A 17,502-nucleotide genomic window follows, 5' to 3' on the forward strand; every position below is an offset into this window, starting at 1 on the left:
ATTGCCTGGCCATGCTGCAGCCATTTTCAAATATGTGGCGGTCCCTTTGAAAACAATTGAAAAACTATCCTCGGTCCTTTGGTGGACACGTCCTTAATATTACATTTTTTTTCTCCGAATTTGGCAGTTTTTGAAATTTGTTATAATTACATAGTTTAAAGGGTCGGCGGACAGTGACATGGAGTAGAAGAAATTGTTGAATAACGTTGTTATTTTTGTTTTCTTTGCACACAAAAATATTCTCGTAGCTTTATAAAATTACGGATGAACCACTGATGTCATATGGACTATTTTAACAATCGTCCTCCTTACTATGTTTCTGGGCCTGGGAACATTTTAGTTACATTGCTGTCTATGGAGGGTTTGAAAGCTCTTGGATTTCATTAAAAATAGCTTAATAAATTGTGTTCTGAAAATGAATGAAGGTCTTACGGTTTTGGAACGATGTGAGGGTGAGTAATTAATGACAGAATTATCATTTTTGGGTGAACTATCCCTTTAAAGGTAAAAACACAATGTTTTTTGTGTTTTTTTTTCTTTCATATTTTGGAATTAAATGTCAAAGTGAAACTGGATGCAAAAATTGTGCAGCTACATGGTTTACCTTAACATAATTACACCATCTGAATAAAGACATACTCATTTCTACGAATGGATTTGTTGACTTTGTTTTGTGTTACAAAACAAAAATGGTCATTATTAACATGCTACAGTATGTGCCAAAAGTCACAATAGCCTATTTCCATGGCACAGTACATTTTTACAATAATGATATGTTTGCTTACTGAATTTAGTTAAGTTTACATACACACATAATGGCAGAATGATATTTAATGTATTGTATGTTGCTTTCAAACATACTATTGGCTTTAAGCCGTCTATACCAAAGTTAATTTGTACAACAACCATTAAGCTTCTCCATACTGAAAGATTTTATATCTAGTCAAGTCATCACCTTTATTTATATAGAGCTTTTAACAATACAGATTGTGTCAAAGCAGCTTTACTGTATCAAATAGGAAAATAGTGTGTCAATAATGCAAAAGGACAATAGTAAACAATCAATTTTCAGTTAAAGGCAGTTCATCATTGAATTCAGTGATGTCATCATCCAGCTCAGTTCAGTTTAAATAGTCTCTGTGCAATCAAGTCGACGATATCGCTGGAAATGAAGTGTCCCCAACTAAGCAAGCCAGAGGCGACAGCGGCAAGGAACCATCGGTGACAGAATGGAGAAAAAAACCTTTGGAGAAACCAGGCTCAGGTGGGGGGGCCAGTTCTCCTCTGGCCAGATGAATTAGCAGTGCATGCTGCAGCAAAGTTAGATTGTGCAGAGGACTCATCTGCCCCGTGTCCCACTGTTATTGCAGAGCAATTAGTAATATGTGATGTTTATATTATTATAAACATTTGTTTCCTTTATGTAGTTCAACAGTGCAAGCCAAAATAATAATCATTTGTTTTGCACAAATAACCTAGCTTCTTCAAAATGCTGATTTAAAGTGTAACTTATCTGATTTTCAACCCGCTTTGTGTTGCATTGTGGTATCACACATCAGTACCAATGTTTATTTGTCAGGACTTTTGCTGACAAATAAACATGAATTTTTCGGTCCAGGTAACACAGAGCAAGAGTAAACATTATTCATTTACATATACTAAAATAAATAGAAGATATTGGATATAAGATAATGCATATACAGTATAACATACATTCTTACATAGCCCTGGCAAAATCTCTAAGATGATTTATATATATTTTTAAAATGACAAAATAATAACTACAACAAAAGATTATGCCTATGGATGCATTTGTATAAATTAAATAATTTAACATGTTAATATTTTATGGCAATTGGCTTGATCAAGGTTGTACTTAATAAAAATAAAAAAATCAATATTTATGATCTAAGTACTTTTGTTACTTTTATGATTAATGATAAACCATACATAAACATCTGAGCAAAACGGTATAATCCTATATGATTATGCATAATTAAAAGGGAAAAAACGTATTTATGCATAAAGACAATTAAAATGAAGACTTGGAATTCTGGTTCCATGACTAAATTCTCATTACCATACTGCATAATCTTTAATTAGAAATATATATTTACAATATATTACAATTAAATGCTCACATTACAAAGGATACCAAACTGGTCACAATGCAAAACAAATCTTTTTGGTCTTAAAAAAAATAGACTTCCTTTTTATTGAGATTACAACACAAACTTTAACTGCTGATAAAAAAATGATTATATGTTTTAATAATAGGCTTTTGCCCTGTGAGGGTTTGCATTATAAGTCCTTGAACACTTATTTAGCAAAATCACATGTAAATTAAATTTATCAGACATTTGAAGTGCATTAATCCACATATAATTTTACATATATATCATATAATTATGTTTTTTCATGGTTGAGAAGATATAAATGTAAGGGCATAGCAAAGTAAACCTGACGGCCAAACATAATGTATTACATTTAAAGTCACCATGCAATCAAAACGGACAATTCTTACTTAAAAAAAAAAAAATAATAATAATTTGTCCTTATAATCTTTAATCATAATACCTTCCCCTCCCTCTTCAATGACATCTCTTCTGTTAACTGTTGCAAGGGTGGCATCAACCGGTCACTCGCATGCGATCCACCAATAGCAAACCACAACCATCCAATCAATTCCCCATGGACCAAATCCCGTCCTACACTCACTCTCGTTCCAGAATCAGTTTCACTCCAATACAATAAACGTCACAATAGGGAAGAAAAGACTATTGCAACTTCCACTTCATGTCGACTTTAAAGTTACATAATGAAATACCAGTGGATTTGAACCGAAATCATCCATCTGCATTACAGTGATCACACGCTCGCGAGACACAGAGAAGCGTTTGTTCCCCCGAAGCCGAATGAGTTGGTGAGAGCGACTCTGCGTCCGCTGGAGCTCCAGGTCTGCGCTGTGCAGGGCACATAGTTCAGGTCAAACTCTGGCTCGGTGCGGTCCAGGTTGAGGGTGGGCGGCAGGATGCTGTGGTGACAGGCGAGGGCAGTGAAGGCGGCCTCCAGCGCTCCGGCGGCTCCCAGCAGATGGCCGCTCGCTCCTTTAGTGGAGGACACGGCCAGTGAGTACGCATGCTGCTCAAACAGTCTCTTAATAGCGGCGTTCTCCGCGGCGTCTCCGAGCGGCGTGGAGGTGGCGTGGGCATTGACATACGTCACGTCTGAAGGAGACACTCCAGCACCACGGAGAGCAGCAGACATGCACCTGAAACACAGCAGGAGAAGCTGCATAATTCACTACTGGATGATCCCTGCAATTATATCTAAGCATTTGAAATAGTAGCAGTAGTATGTTTTTATTTAATGCCATGTCAGCATCTCTTAGGTTATTTTCATGGCAAAAAAAAATACAAGCATAACAAATACAATAAAAACCAGCAAACAGTTATATTACACAAGATTTTTTACATTAACATGATAAAAATTCTAAAACTTTTTCTGCCAAAATTATACTAAATAACTCTTTAAGTGAGTTCACTTCATAAAAGAGTTTTCTACATGCATTAAAAGCGAGACGGTCCAATAAAATATGTTTGACAGAAAGGGGAATCTAGCACGTTTTGAAATGTCGTTAGAAAAGTCAACTGCCTACATATATTTAATAAACCCCTAAAATTAAGTATGCATTAAAATAAAATTAAATGTAATACCAAATGTGAAAATATTTTATTTCTGATGAATCAAAATGCACAGTACTTTTTAAAAAATAGCAAAAGTATGTGGAACCTCTTTAAACTGTGTCTTATATTTATACTATCCATGTTTTTGTTTTTTTCTTTTCGGATTAATATATAATGTTCTGTAATGCCTGTTACCAAACAATGTTATATATGATTTCTGTTATGTTGCAATAAAAAAAAGTCTAGGTTACGAAAAAAGTGTTTATTTGTATACTAATAAGTGTATGTAAAGGGCTGCATGTCATTATTTTATTCTGTACAAACAGTCTCTTAAACTTTTTATGTATTTGATCTGTTTTTTTTAATCTTTTGATAAACTATAATCTATAATTGCATATTCTATAATTTATTCTATTCCATAATTTAATAATTCCATTAAAAAGTACTTTAACTTTAAGTATATATTAAAGGGGTCATATGATGCTTTTTTAAAATCATTATTTTGTGTATTTGGTGTAACAGAATATGTTGACATGCTTTAATGTTCAAAAAACACATTATTTTTAAAATACTGTACATTATTGTAGGTCCTCTATGCCCCGCCTCTCTCAAACGCTTAGTTTTCTACAAAGTCCCTCCTTCCGACAAGCGCAGTCTGCTCTGATTGGCCAACTGACCCAGTGCATTGTGATTGGCCGAAAACCGCAAGCACTTGTCTGAAATGTAACGCCCCTTACCATAATCGCGAGCTTCATCTTTCAAAGCTAATATTTCCACATAGTGAGGTAGATATGTGGGGGCGTGTTAGAACGAGCCGTTTTAGGGGGGCGTGGCAGAGTCTTAACTTTGATAAAGAATATCTCTTTGGGTTTGAGACTTTAGTCTTTGCAACTTCAGGGATCTTATCTATGCACAATCAGCTTGTAACACTCCAAAGAGGAAAACTTGAAATCGCATCATATGACCCCTTTAAAGAAAATTAAATGTAGAAATTCTGTTTTTAAAAATTTTCATTTATGATCAATCAACTTTGCACATTACTTCCCCCCCAACAAATATACAAAGTACTCTTTGAACTATGTGCTTTTTTTCTTTTCTGTTTAATATTTTTTCCTATCATCAGTTTAAGTTTAGTATCATTGATACCTAATTATATTTTTTCTTAAAATATTGAATTAGATTTTATGTTAGCATTTACTGTTTTTGCTTTAATTTTAGTAATTTTGTCATTTTGACATTTTATTAGTTTTTTTTGTCTAAATCTATGACATATATATATATATATATATATATAGTATTAATTTTCTTTATTAGTTTTAGTTTATTATTTAGTCTTAGTTGTTTTAGTATTTCAACTTAAGCTAATAAAATAAAATAAGTTAAAGTTTATTATATTTGATTTCGGTTACCATTTGTTTTATTTCAAGAAATGAAAATGTATTTTTATGGTTCTAGTTTTAGATAATAACCCTATCGGTCTTCAAATAAGGTTGTATATCATTTGTGCTGTGTTACGTTGCAATCAAAATAGTTGTGTTTATTTTCTATGCTATTGGGTAAAACAGTTTTACCGAAAGGCTCCGTCTCCATCTGCGGTTGGAGCCGTGATGTGGCTGGCGTCTCCAGAGAGCCCATATCCCAGCACCTCTGCGTACACCCGCGCACCCCTCTTCTCTGCATGTCTGTACTCCTCTAAAACGAGCACGGCCGCCCCTTCTCCCATCACAAACCCCTCTCTGTCTGGATGAAACGGGCGCGAGGCGAGTCTGGGCTCCTGGTTCCAGTTGGTGCTGAGGGCCCGAGCGCGAGCGAACCCGGCGATGGACAGCGGACTGATGCAGGCCTCCGTCCCGCCGGCGAGCACCATGTTTATCTCCTCGCGGCACACGGGCCGCCACCTTACAGGGGACGGTCTTATACTCTTCTGGGTCCAGAGCAACCAAACCGCTTTCTCCACCAATCAGACGCTGCCAAGGCAGAGCACTTCCTGTCCCGAGGGGAGAAACGAGCCCGATGCCGGTGATCACCACCCTCCTGTGACTCTGAGCTGCTCTAGTGTAGCGTCTCAAACACATGCAGCTCTTCACGGTGGACGGAGAGCCACCATAGAGTCTCAGTAACATCTTCTGACAGCATCTCAGAGACATTGTGGCCAACCTGTGCTGAGAAGACTGAGGCCACATCAGACCTTCACTGCAAAAAATTATGAAAAATAGAAGTAGTTCATTACTATTGCTGCAGTCTTAATTTCATGCCATATATCATAGTAAAGAAAATCATGATAAAACAACAAGAAAAAGTTTCTTTTATCAATTTTTTTTTTAATTTAATACAATTGTTTAATAATAACAACATTTGAGATATATATATATATATATAAAAATATAACAACAGAGCCTGACATGACATGCCATCTGACATGCTATCATATTATAATATCTATCATATCTTTATTAGCATACGTATTATAATATCATCTAAAACTATCTCTAAATGCCGTGTTGCAACAAAGCATGAAAATTGTAATGCATTAACATTATAGATGCATAGATTTAAAGCACATCAAAGATTTATGAAAAAAAATAGAAATTATGCTAAAATTGTATATATATGCCGTTTAAATAGGTTTAGATATAATAGATGTGATAATAAATATCGTCATTTTGGCTCAGTTGTCACTGATTGAAATGTCAACTACCCAGATATCTTTATTAAGATCAATTATACATTAAAAGGTATATATTAGCTATATATTTAATTAGGTATATATTAAACTGTACTTAAAAAAATACGTTTTTAAAATGTTGACTATGCTTTCAAACAAAGAATAACCTTGAAAGATAATATCACACTATCAAGCTCCATTCACTCAGCATTATGCACTGAATATTGTAATGCATGAATTGACATCTATCCACTTAATTAACTGAAATAAATTTCACACAGAATTATAACTAACAAGTAATTAAACTCAAATACGCACTTGTAATCAAGCGGATTCAGCAGCGGCTTAAGTAAACAGACCAGAGACAGACAGTGTCTGACTTCCGGTTCATGGTGATTTCTAATAGAGTCTCAGTAACATCTTCTGACAGCATCTCAGAGACATTGTGGCCAACCTGTGCTGAGAAGACTGAGGCCACATCAGACCTTCACTGCAAAAAATTATGAAAAATAGAAGTAGTTCATTACTATTGCTGCAGTCTTAATTTCATGCCATATATCATAGTAAAGAAAATCATGATAAAACAACAAGAAAAAGTTTCTTTTATCAATTTTTTTTTTAATTTAATACAATTGTTTAATAATAACAACAACATTTGAGTGAATAGTGAAAACACAAATTAACCATATACACATATATATATCATGGTGATTTCTATAATAAAAGTCTCCAGATTTTGTGCTAAAAGTCCTCGTTTGATGGATCAGAAATCGCGATTTGCGTATTCTTATCCAAATGACTAAATATTAATATTAATGTGACTCATAATAATAGGAATAATAATGTATTTTATTAGATTATCTATATTATGAAATTATAAAAATGAGCAGTCCTGTTATTAATAACAGGTTGAGGAAATGTAAGCAGTGCTGGGAGAAGCGAGGCCAATGGAAACCCAGTAGGCTGAGGACATCTACTGGTTAAAGCCGTGTAAATGCAATGAGAACAGCAAAAATGTACGTACTTACCATTTTTATTCATTTGTAGTACTTATTCCGTGCACTAACATTTTGCAACAACACTTTTAAAGAGACAATAATGTTAACAACGTAATGATAAAACTGACTCGTAATACATTTAGCCTCGAGATCAGTGACAACCATGCATTTAGCCTGCTACTGGTTCATGGGCTTGCGTTGATTTTTGCGTAACGTTACAGGTGCTTTTTCACGTAACGTTACGCGAGAAGCGTACGCGGTTGCCGAATAATGTAGCGTGCGAAAACGTCCGAAATAAAAATAAAGAAATATATATTAATTTCTACATATAGTATGAAAACTAAAAACGTGAGTAAAATCCTTTCTTTGATTAGATTTTAATAAAGTAATCTCTGATTGGTCACGTGGCGCCGCTCGCGAGCGCGGCGTCTGTTGTTCAGTTCAAAAACGAACGCGGGGTTACTTTGTCTAAAATACCTTATATTTATTTTGTTAAATTTACCATGCTAGACAAAATAAACGTTATGTGGTCAAGCGAAAACACATTTCCATGCAGATGGACCTGATTTTACCCGTAAATAGAGATTAACTAATTATATTTTAGCATTAAAAACGTCGATGTTGATTCTGAGGTAAACGACAACAGCAGCAGTAAAGTCGAGCTGAATGGCTGTTTTCGGCAGCTTGAGCTCTTACTGTTCTGTCGCTTTTCTGTGGGCTTGTTTCAATGGTCTTTTTTGTTGAATCCAGGGTAACAGGAGGAACAGAAGGCGGAGTTTGCAAACTTTAACGGAGGAATGTTCGCTTTATACCTCCTACCAAGAGGGAGGAACCGTTAGACCCGCACCTGCAGCGGATCTGCCTGCGTTTAGTCTTTTAAACGAACGTGCTTTTGTTATGGTGTTGACAGACGCGTATGGTTTGGTTCCTGTGAGGTTATTTTGTGGTCTTGTATAATGTCAGAAAGCTCCTGTGTGCCCGGGACCCCTCAGCGCCTGATGCCTCTGGCCCTCAGGGGAGAATGGATGGCACTGGAACAGAAGATCAAGACGCTGGAGAAAGGAGATCCGGAGATCCTCCAGCTCGACGAGGTGAGATGCACTTACTGAAGGTGCTTTTTATTGCATGTTTAAAAGGAGAGTTGAGTTATGGAAAAAAATAAAATATTGATGTTTGAATTCATCATAATTTATTATGACTGTATTATAGAATATTTTAGAGTGCAGTATTATACGAACTAACGTTACACGGAGTAAAAAAATAAATATAAAAGAATTCAAATTTTACATTTTAAAAGTATTTAATTAAATTTGTTGTTATTTTAATAAATATTTATTGTGTGTATAAAATTAAACTAGATTAATTGAACTATATTAAATTAATAACGTTTATTGTGTGTGTGTGTGTGTGTGTGTATATATATTACTGTCGTCAAATGTTTAATCGCGATTAATCGCATCCAAAATAAAAGTTTTTGTTTACATAGTATATGTGTGTGTACTGTGTATATTTATTATGTATATATAAATACACACACATGCATGTATATATTTAGGAAAAATATGTTACGTTTATATATTTAGCAGGGCTCGAAATTAACTTTTTTACTTGGTAGCACTAGTGCTCCCAACTTCAAAAAGTTAGGAGCACCAGCAAAAATGTAGGAGCACTCACCAAAAATTTAGGAGCACCACAACTACAAATTATATATTAACAGATTTTATCCTTACATTCTTAACTGAAGGCACATACGCTGAACGTTTTTAGAGAAATTAAAACAGGTCGCACGACAACAATTATATGCACTCGCACAAATGCTCCCAAATATATTTTGAGGTCGCACAGATTAAATTTCGGGAGCATATGCGACCAAAATGGTCGCAATTTCGAGCCTTGTTTAGTATATTTATATGTAATATAAATATATACATGTAAATATTTTCAAAACATGCTGTATGTGTGTGTCTTTATATATACATAATAAATATACACAGTACACATACTGTATATTATGTAAACAAAAACTTTTATTTTGGATGCGATTAATCGCGATTAATCGTTTGACAGCACTAATATATATATGTGTGTGTGTGTGTGTGTCTATTAATAAAAATGTGTATTAATAAAATGAACGTTTAATTTATTTAATAAATTTTAATTAGTCTATATATTAGTCTAGTATTAAAATTAAACTAGAAAAAAGTATTGTTAATAATTTTGAATTATTAAAATATATTAAATACATCATATATAAAGAATTACTGTAAAATTAAACTAATTAAAATATATTAAATTCATAAGCATTTATTGTGTTTATATATGCATACACACAAATGTTTAGTAATTTATTTATTGTTTTAATTAGTCTAATTACATTTGAAGTCTTTTTCAATTTATTTATTTATTTGTTTATTTATTATTATTTTTTTATTTCTTCAAGTCAAAGGAATGTTCAGTCAATAAACATTTATTGTATGTATGTGTATGCATGTGTTGCATATTTAATTTTCTGGTGTTTACTGTTTTATAATACAAACCAATATATTTACCATAACTGGTGTGTATTATGAAACTACTGTAATTATATACCATTTAAAAAAAAAATAAAAATAAAATACTTGTACTGTCTGAAGTTGTATTGTGGTAATACAGACTTTCAGATAACTTGTCACAAACAATGGATCTGTGTAATGTGTTTTAGCAAAACAAAAAGGTTCCTAAAATCAGTACAGCTGTGTGCTTATGCAGTGTTGAAGATGCTGTATTAAAAAAAAACCTTGAAGAATATTTTTTGTATTTTTATGTTGAAGCTGTTCAACATTTATATTGATTTCCCTCTTGTGAATTCCAAACACTTCAGCTGTGAATATAAGCGCAGTACTGAATCATTTCTCTCCGCGGTGAAATATTGACTATGTTCCCTTGTTCTCCCGCAGGAGTCTGGCTTGAGCCTCCTGATGGTCGCGGTGCGAGAGAGCCGTCTGTCTATCGTTGACAGGTTGCTGGAACTGGGGGTCAATCCAAGTGACAAAACGAAGGTAGGAGTTTCCCATCGTCTGGAATCATGTCTTAACTTAAATAACTCCCACTCCTCTGAGACAAAACCAGAACACGCCACTCAACGCAGATGTTGTTCATTAGTAGCAGGCAATTAAGCTTTTAATGGAAACGGTTCAGTGGTTTTGAAGTTATTAAGTAGCACTAGATTTTCTGAAGCGAAGCTGTTAGGGTGTTTGCTATGTGAAAAGGTCACCCAAGAAAGAAAATTAGCTGAAGTTGTACTCACTCTCAGGCCGTCCAAAATGTACATGAGCTTGTTTCATCATCTAAAGAGATCTGGAGAAATTACATCACTTGCTCACCTCTGCAGTGAATGGGTGCCGTCAGAATGAGAGTCCAAACAGCTGATAAAAACATCACAATAATCTATAAGTAATCCACACCACTCCAGTCCATCAATGAATGTCTTGTGAAGCAAAAAGTTGCATGTTTGTAAAAAACAAATCCATCATTAACTTCAAACTGTTTGCTTCCAGCTAAAATACGAGTCTTATATTCATAATAACGCTTCCTCCGGTGAAAAAGTCGTCTCTGAATCAGGAGAGAAATATGCACAGATCAAGCGCTGTTTACAAAACGGTTCTAAACAAATATATGGATGGATTTTGATGTAAGAGTCAACAGGAGATGGACTTTTCATTGGAGGAAGTGTTATTATGGACTGTTTTAGCTGGAGACAACGGTTTGAAGTTAGTTTGTTTCTTACAAACATGCAGCTTTTTGCTTCACAAGATGTTAATACATTAACTGGATTTGTGTGGAATATTGTGATGTTTTTATCAGCTGTTTGGACTCTAATTCTGACGGCACCCATTCACTGCAGAGCATCCATTGCCAAGTGATGTAATGCTACATTTCTCCAAATCTGATGAAGAAACAAACTCATCTACATTTTGGATGACCTGAGGATGAGGACATTTTCAGCAGTTCCACATTTTTGGGGGAACTATTCCTTTTCCTCATTTTAGGTGTTTGCTCAAATCCCAATTTATTGTCTTATTAATTTTTTATGCGGTCATGAAATCTGACACATAAAGCGTGTAATGTTTTAGCTGTACTACAGTATGTAGGTGTCAATATCTGAGTTTTACAGCTCAGTGGACGCCTCGGGAGTAATTGTCACTCTGTGGGTGTTTAAAAGTGCAGCTCGGATCAACTGTGAGCAGTTGGCTGAATCTGACAGGAAAAATAAAGAGGTGACGAAACTTGGAATAGGACATTTGAGTGAGTGAGTGAGTGAGTGAGTGAGTGGGCGGGCGAGAGAGTTTTACAGCAAATCTGTCCTCCTGTTCAACATGTGCTGCTCTTCCAAAAACATCAGCTTTTTCATGTATGTGAGTGTATATATAGAGAAATTAATACTGTTATTCAGCAAGGAGATGTTAAATTGATCAAAAGTGACAGTAAAGACATTTATAATGTCACAAAAGATTTGTATATTCACTTAGAAAGCAACTATTTTAAATTATAATAATATTTCACAATATTACCGTTTTTACTATTTTTTTGAACAAATAAATGCTGCCTTGGTGAGCAGAAGAAACTTCTTTAAAATTTTCCAATCCAAAAACTTTGAATGGTAGTGTTTTATTTTATTCGTTTTATAGCACACATTCCTTGTCTTATTATGAGCAAAAGCTATACTATTAGTTTAAAAACAATTGTGGATTGCAGCTCAGATCATTTGGTCTTGGAAAAATTTGATGAGAAGTGTTTAAGGTCGACTGAGATCTCAGTTTGAGACGTTTAGGTTTTTTTTTTCCTGAAAAGTCTTTCTATAAGGAGAGAGCTTGAGCAAAGTTTCCATTTGTTCTCAAATTGATTTTCATTGCTGTCTAGGAGAAACGATTGGTATCATTTGAATACATCTCATTTCCTATTGAGATAAGAACGTTTCAGCTCAGAAGCAAATGTAATTGAAGAAGTGATGATAAACCTGAGTGGTGAATCTGTGAGATATTACTGTGAAGTAATGCAGTATGTTGTGACTGTGAGTGTCACAGTGAGAACTTTTTCTCATGGTTGGACTGTGGTTAGTTTAATTCTTGTTGGGTGTTTTGACTTGTTGGTCCTCATCTGTGGTGACTTTTACAAGCTATATTTCTGCATATTCAAAGGGAAAATGCAGTAAAGAAAATGTGGTGTAAGATTTACTTTCAACTTTTTTCACTTAGAAATTGCTAGTAAATTTCATAAATAATTACAAAGAAATAGTAAGTAACACATTGAATTAAATGTGAAATTTTGAAGTAGAAAGACTGAGATATCATTTTCTTGGTAAGTGTATTGCAGTAGTAAGTTACAACTGTACAAAAAAGTACAGTGTATAATTTATTTTTAGGTATAAATATGTCAAAAACAGTGATGTAATCAAATAAAGTCATAAAACTGTGATTTAATTCATCTTAAAATGTAATCAGATGAAAATAGCAATGATGTTAATTTTTTAGAAAACAAAATGCTGCATAAAAGAGGTTAACTGTTAAATTAAAACATGGACAAAACTGTAATATTTCTTTTTAAAAAGTATTAATCATTTTATTATTATTGAATTAAACATGAAATTTTGAAATAAAAATAATTAAATAGTATTTACTTGTAAAATGTATTTCAGTAATCTTTGTTTTATGTACAACTAAAAAAAAAAAAACACGGTGTTTTTACCGTGTGGGTCAATAATAAATACATTTTTAAATGTATTTATTTCTGTGTAAAGTTGCTAGAATGTCGTGGATGAATAGTGAGTGATTTCTAGGTGTTTTCATAGTGTCGTTTGGCTGAAATGTTGTTTCCACTCAGCATGTTTTTTAGTTTTGTGCTTTTTGGCACTTTGCTGAGCTGCATTTTAATTTTATGTTGTTTTGTTTCGTAGCTCACTGGTACCTTTCGCCGTCCATCACTTTTGTTTCAGGGGACGAGTGGAAATGAGTTATGACGAGTTGTTTGTCTGTACTCGAGGTTCTCCAAAACCCATGAGGTCTGGATTCAGCCCAGCTCCTGTTTCCCATCGCATGTATTGAATTACCCTATAGATTTCTGCTGATGTGAATACTAGTTTTGGACACCGTGTGGTGAATGATGCTTGAATCAATAACTCATGGGATGTGGGATCTTTCAGTCGCTTGCCAGTTATCTATCAAAACCGGTTGGTTCAAAATGTGCAGAAGTTTAGTAGTGGAAACCTCACTGGGACTAGAAGTGATTCACTAAAAAATTCCTCTGCGTAATATCTTCCATCCATCTTTGGACGTATCTGGAATGCTCTTTACCGTGTGTTCATGACGTTTAGGGGTTTGGAGAAGCGCGCATAGCCTTTTTCAGGTGCGGAGAGCTGGGATCCGGTGTCTTTGGCACGCTGTGGTTTAAACCAGGGAAGATTAGTGAACAAAGGAGATTCTTTACTGTCTGCATTTGGACGTCAAGGAAAGTATGAGGTACATTATTAAAGCAATATTCTCCAAATTACGTCTTTATTCATGTTCCATTTGACATAATTGTCCTAGTTCCTGCAAGTTTGGCGTCGACTAATGAAGTTGCTTAGACACAAAGGTCAGTCGCAGGCTGTGTTCTAAAACCTAGTGAACCTCCATACTGTCTAGTGTCTACATGGGCAGCTGCCTTCTAAGTCATCAACTGAACTGGAAGCTCAATTGATTTGAAACACTCTACTTGTTGCAGACAGCAAGTCCTTGTGTGAAGCACACATGAGGCTAAACAATTCAGTAAAAGCAGTAGGCTAAAATTGTGAACTATTACCATTTCAAATAACTGTTTTCTATTGTAATATATTTTAAAATGTAATTTATTTCTGTGATCAAAGCTGAATCATCATTACTCCAGTCTTCAGTGTCACATGGTCCTTCAGAAATCATTCTGATATGCTGATTTGCTGCTCAAGAAACATTTATTATTATTATCAATGTTTAAAACAGTTGTGCTGCTTCATATTTTTGTGGAAACCGTGATATATTTTATTCAGGATTCTTTGATGAATAGAAAGTTCAAAAGATATATATAGAGGGAATTTAAAGTTGATCTTTTGTGTCAGGATTGTACCAATTATGCCCTAAAATGCTGTGTATAGGGCTGTGACTGTCGCTGTGACAACCTCGCCACCGGTGGTAGTGCACGTGAGGTCACACACTCTATAACAAACATAATACACAGCTTTGTATACAAGTGTAATAACCATGTGCCATATGGCGTTTCCTTTAGATCATGCTTTAGATTGGCAGGTTTGAGCGCAGGAAAATACAGTTTATTCTGCATTCAGCAAATTAATTTCATGTTGAGCGATGAACCTTGTTGGAAACCAAATAATACATCACCGATCTGGAGCCATCTCCATTCATGTCACCCATCCGCGTTCATACAAGAGTCTTCAAGTTCCCATGATCGCAAACGCCCGGCTGGTCAGGTTTGTATTGGTGAGTCTTTCTCTAAACTGGCCAAATACAAACGAGACAGCGGTAAATGGAAGATGCTAACAAGAAATGTGGAAACATACGCCGCGATTCCTGTTCCACAGAGAGAGCGTGCAAACCAGGAGTTAACGTGTCCGCCTGCTTGGTGTGGAACAGTGAGCCGTGTCTACACCGTCGCAACACAACAGGTTGAGTCTATCTACAGGACATTTGAACTTTGTGTCAGTACGTCATAAATAGGACGAGGCATCAGTTTACTGTCTGGGATTTGTCGTGTCATGTCACGCCGCATCCAGTGTAGACAACATCACTGATTATAATGGGTTCTATAGCCTATTTTGTCGTGTCGTGCCACGCCGCTCGTGTCCGGTGTAGACAGGGTGTATTTAATGTTCTTATTTAAGGCTATTTTCTTATTTAACTGTATTATTTCTTTGATATTTATTTGGTTTGTATTGGTGAGTCTTTCTCTAAACTGGCCAAATACAAACGAGACAGCGGTAAATGGAAGATGCTAACAAGAAATGTGGAAACATACGCCGCGATTCCTGTTCCACAGAGAGAGCGTGCAAACCAGGAGTTAACGTGTCCGCCTGCTTGGTGTGGAACAGTGAGCCGTGTCTACACCGTCGCAACACAACAGGTTGAGTCTATCTACAGGACATTTGAACTTTGTGTCAGTACGTCATAAATATAACAACACTGCGCCACCGACGGTAGTTGTTCCATTAAAAAATCTGCTATCATCACAGCCCTAGCTGTGTAGGCCGTTCACTAGATTTAATATTAGTGGTCGACCAATATATCGCCACGGCTGATATTTGGCATTTTTCAAATATCGGCATTGGCCGATGCGTTTGAGGCATCTTTTATTTTGACAGCGCATGGACTTTTTATTTTGGCGGCACTGAGAACAGCAGTGAGGCTTTTACAACAAACTGCATTGATGCTTCGAAGCTTTTGACACAGTGCTCTACTCCGCCATCTGGTGGTCAATAAAAATTATTACACTAACTGTATCATTTAGATGTTTTGTTCATTGTGCTTCTGAGAGATGGCGCCGACGCTGATGGCTGCCTCCGTGGCGTGCTCCGCAGTTGTTTTTATGTTTTTGTTAGTTTGTCCTGTCTTTAGTTATATCCCTGCAATCAGTTTCACCAGAGACGAATTGCTGGACATTCGGAAGTACACACCACCCGATATTTCACCGGTTTTTGGTGTTCGGCCAATCACAATGTACTGGGTCAGCTGGCCAATCAGAGCAGACTGCGCTTGTCGGAAGGAGGGACTTTGTAGAAAACGAAGCGTTTGAGAGAGGCGGGGCATAGAGGACCTACAATAATGTACAGTATTTGAAAAATAATGTGTTTTTTGAACATTAAAGCATGTCAACATATTCTGTTACACCAAATAATGATCTTTAAAAAAGCATCATATGACCCCTTTAATATCAATACTGAAGTTAATTTGTAAAATTCATATGAAAGTTGTTTCCTCTTGTGTTTTTTTCCTGGTATTGCCATGTTCCATATGGACAAGCTAGAAAGATGCTTTCTCAAATAAATTTTTATTAAAATAAGCCTTTTTTTGTTTTTAATTTTTGTATCTCTGTGTTTCTAAGCCCAAACTTCTTCTGCAACAGTTCAGTTACCATGCAAAGTCTCCAGAAAATTTCTGGAATTTTGGTGATGTTTTTTGATACAATGTTTCAGACCAATGATAGTCTATGCCGATAGTGCTAACGGTTGTGTTTCTGTCGTTTTCTTTGTGGTTCACCACACTATAATGTTACAGTAGCATTAGCATGTTCCCTACTGTAAGCAGCTGAAATTGCAGTCCTGGTTAACATTTCTCTTTAGACAGGATGGCACAGATATTTCCAATACCAAAAATGACTTACAATAAATGTGAATTCACCAACCGCCTGTTCCAGCGAATCAACATTAATGCTGAACTGTGGTAATGTGGGTGCAAACTATGAAGTGGTGACTGCTTGCATCCTTTTCCCCTTTTCTTACAAACTTACGAGATCTGTGGTCATTCGGTAACTCTTGGCGATCCTGCTGGAATGTCTGTCCAGCTGTGCCTGTGTGTAAAGGAGATTCACTGAACCGTTGGAGTTAATTTGTGTCAGTGACTCAAAGCTTCTGTCGTGAAATGTCCTTGGATAACCTCTACAAGCATTATAGTCTTCCACTTCACAGTCTGAGACACAGACTCCTGTGGAAACCGACAGTGAGGTCAATAGTGCATAGGACTAAATGTCATCCATGACTTGATTACAGCATTTACACTTTGATGTCAGTATCAGAGATGATCACTGCAATGTATCATTGCATTTGATTTACTCTTTATTTTTCTCTATATTCTCATAACTCTCAAACAGTCATAACTTTAGAAAGATATACACTACAGGTCAAAAGTTTGGGATTGGTAAGATTAAAAAAAAAATGTTTTTTGAAAGTCTGTTATGCTCATCAAAAATACAATGAAAATTAAGAATTATTTTTTTAAATGTAAAAAAAAAAAAAAGTTTTCTGTGTGAATATATTGTAAAATGTAATTTATTCCTGTGATGCGCATCTGAATTTTCAGCATCATTACTCCAGTCTTCAGTGTCACATGATCTTTCAGAAATAATTTTAATATGCTGATTTGCTGCTCAAGAA

The 17,502-nt window shown here is 35.4% G+C and overlaps 1 protein-coding gene and 1 pseudogene across 1 annotated transcript in view; one reads left to right on the forward strand and one right to left on the reverse strand.

Annotated features, from left to right (window-relative positions):
• Window positions 1–2,546: 2,546 nt before the first annotated feature.
• Window positions 2,547–6,752, reverse strand: LOC107706579 (3-oxoacyl-[acyl-carrier-protein] synthase, mitochondrial-like; annotated as a pseudogene).
• Window positions 6,753–8,298: 1,546 nt separating this feature from the next.
• The window catches only part of LOC107706577 (serine/threonine-protein phosphatase 6 regulatory ankyrin repeat subunit C-like), a 51,296-nt gene continuing 42,092 nt past the window's right edge, over window positions 8,299–17,502 (forward strand). Inside the window, exons 1-2 of the mRNA XM_016510334.1 lie at window positions 8,299–8,440; window positions 10,286–10,387. Coding sequence (XP_016365820.1) covers window positions 8,306–8,440; window positions 10,286–10,387 — 237 coding nt within the window. The 5' untranslated portion in view covers window positions 8,299–8,305. The remainder of the gene's footprint in view (window positions 8,441–10,285; window positions 10,388–17,502) is intronic.

This window comes from Sinocyclocheilus rhinocerous, unplaced genomic scaffold (genome assembly GCF_001515625.1).
Source record: "Sinocyclocheilus rhinocerous isolate Xijiao unplaced genomic scaffold, SAMN03320098_v1.1 scaffold775, whole genome shotgun sequence".
Lineage (NCBI taxonomy): Eukaryota > Metazoa > Chordata > Actinopteri > Cypriniformes > Cyprinidae > Sinocyclocheilus > Sinocyclocheilus rhinocerous.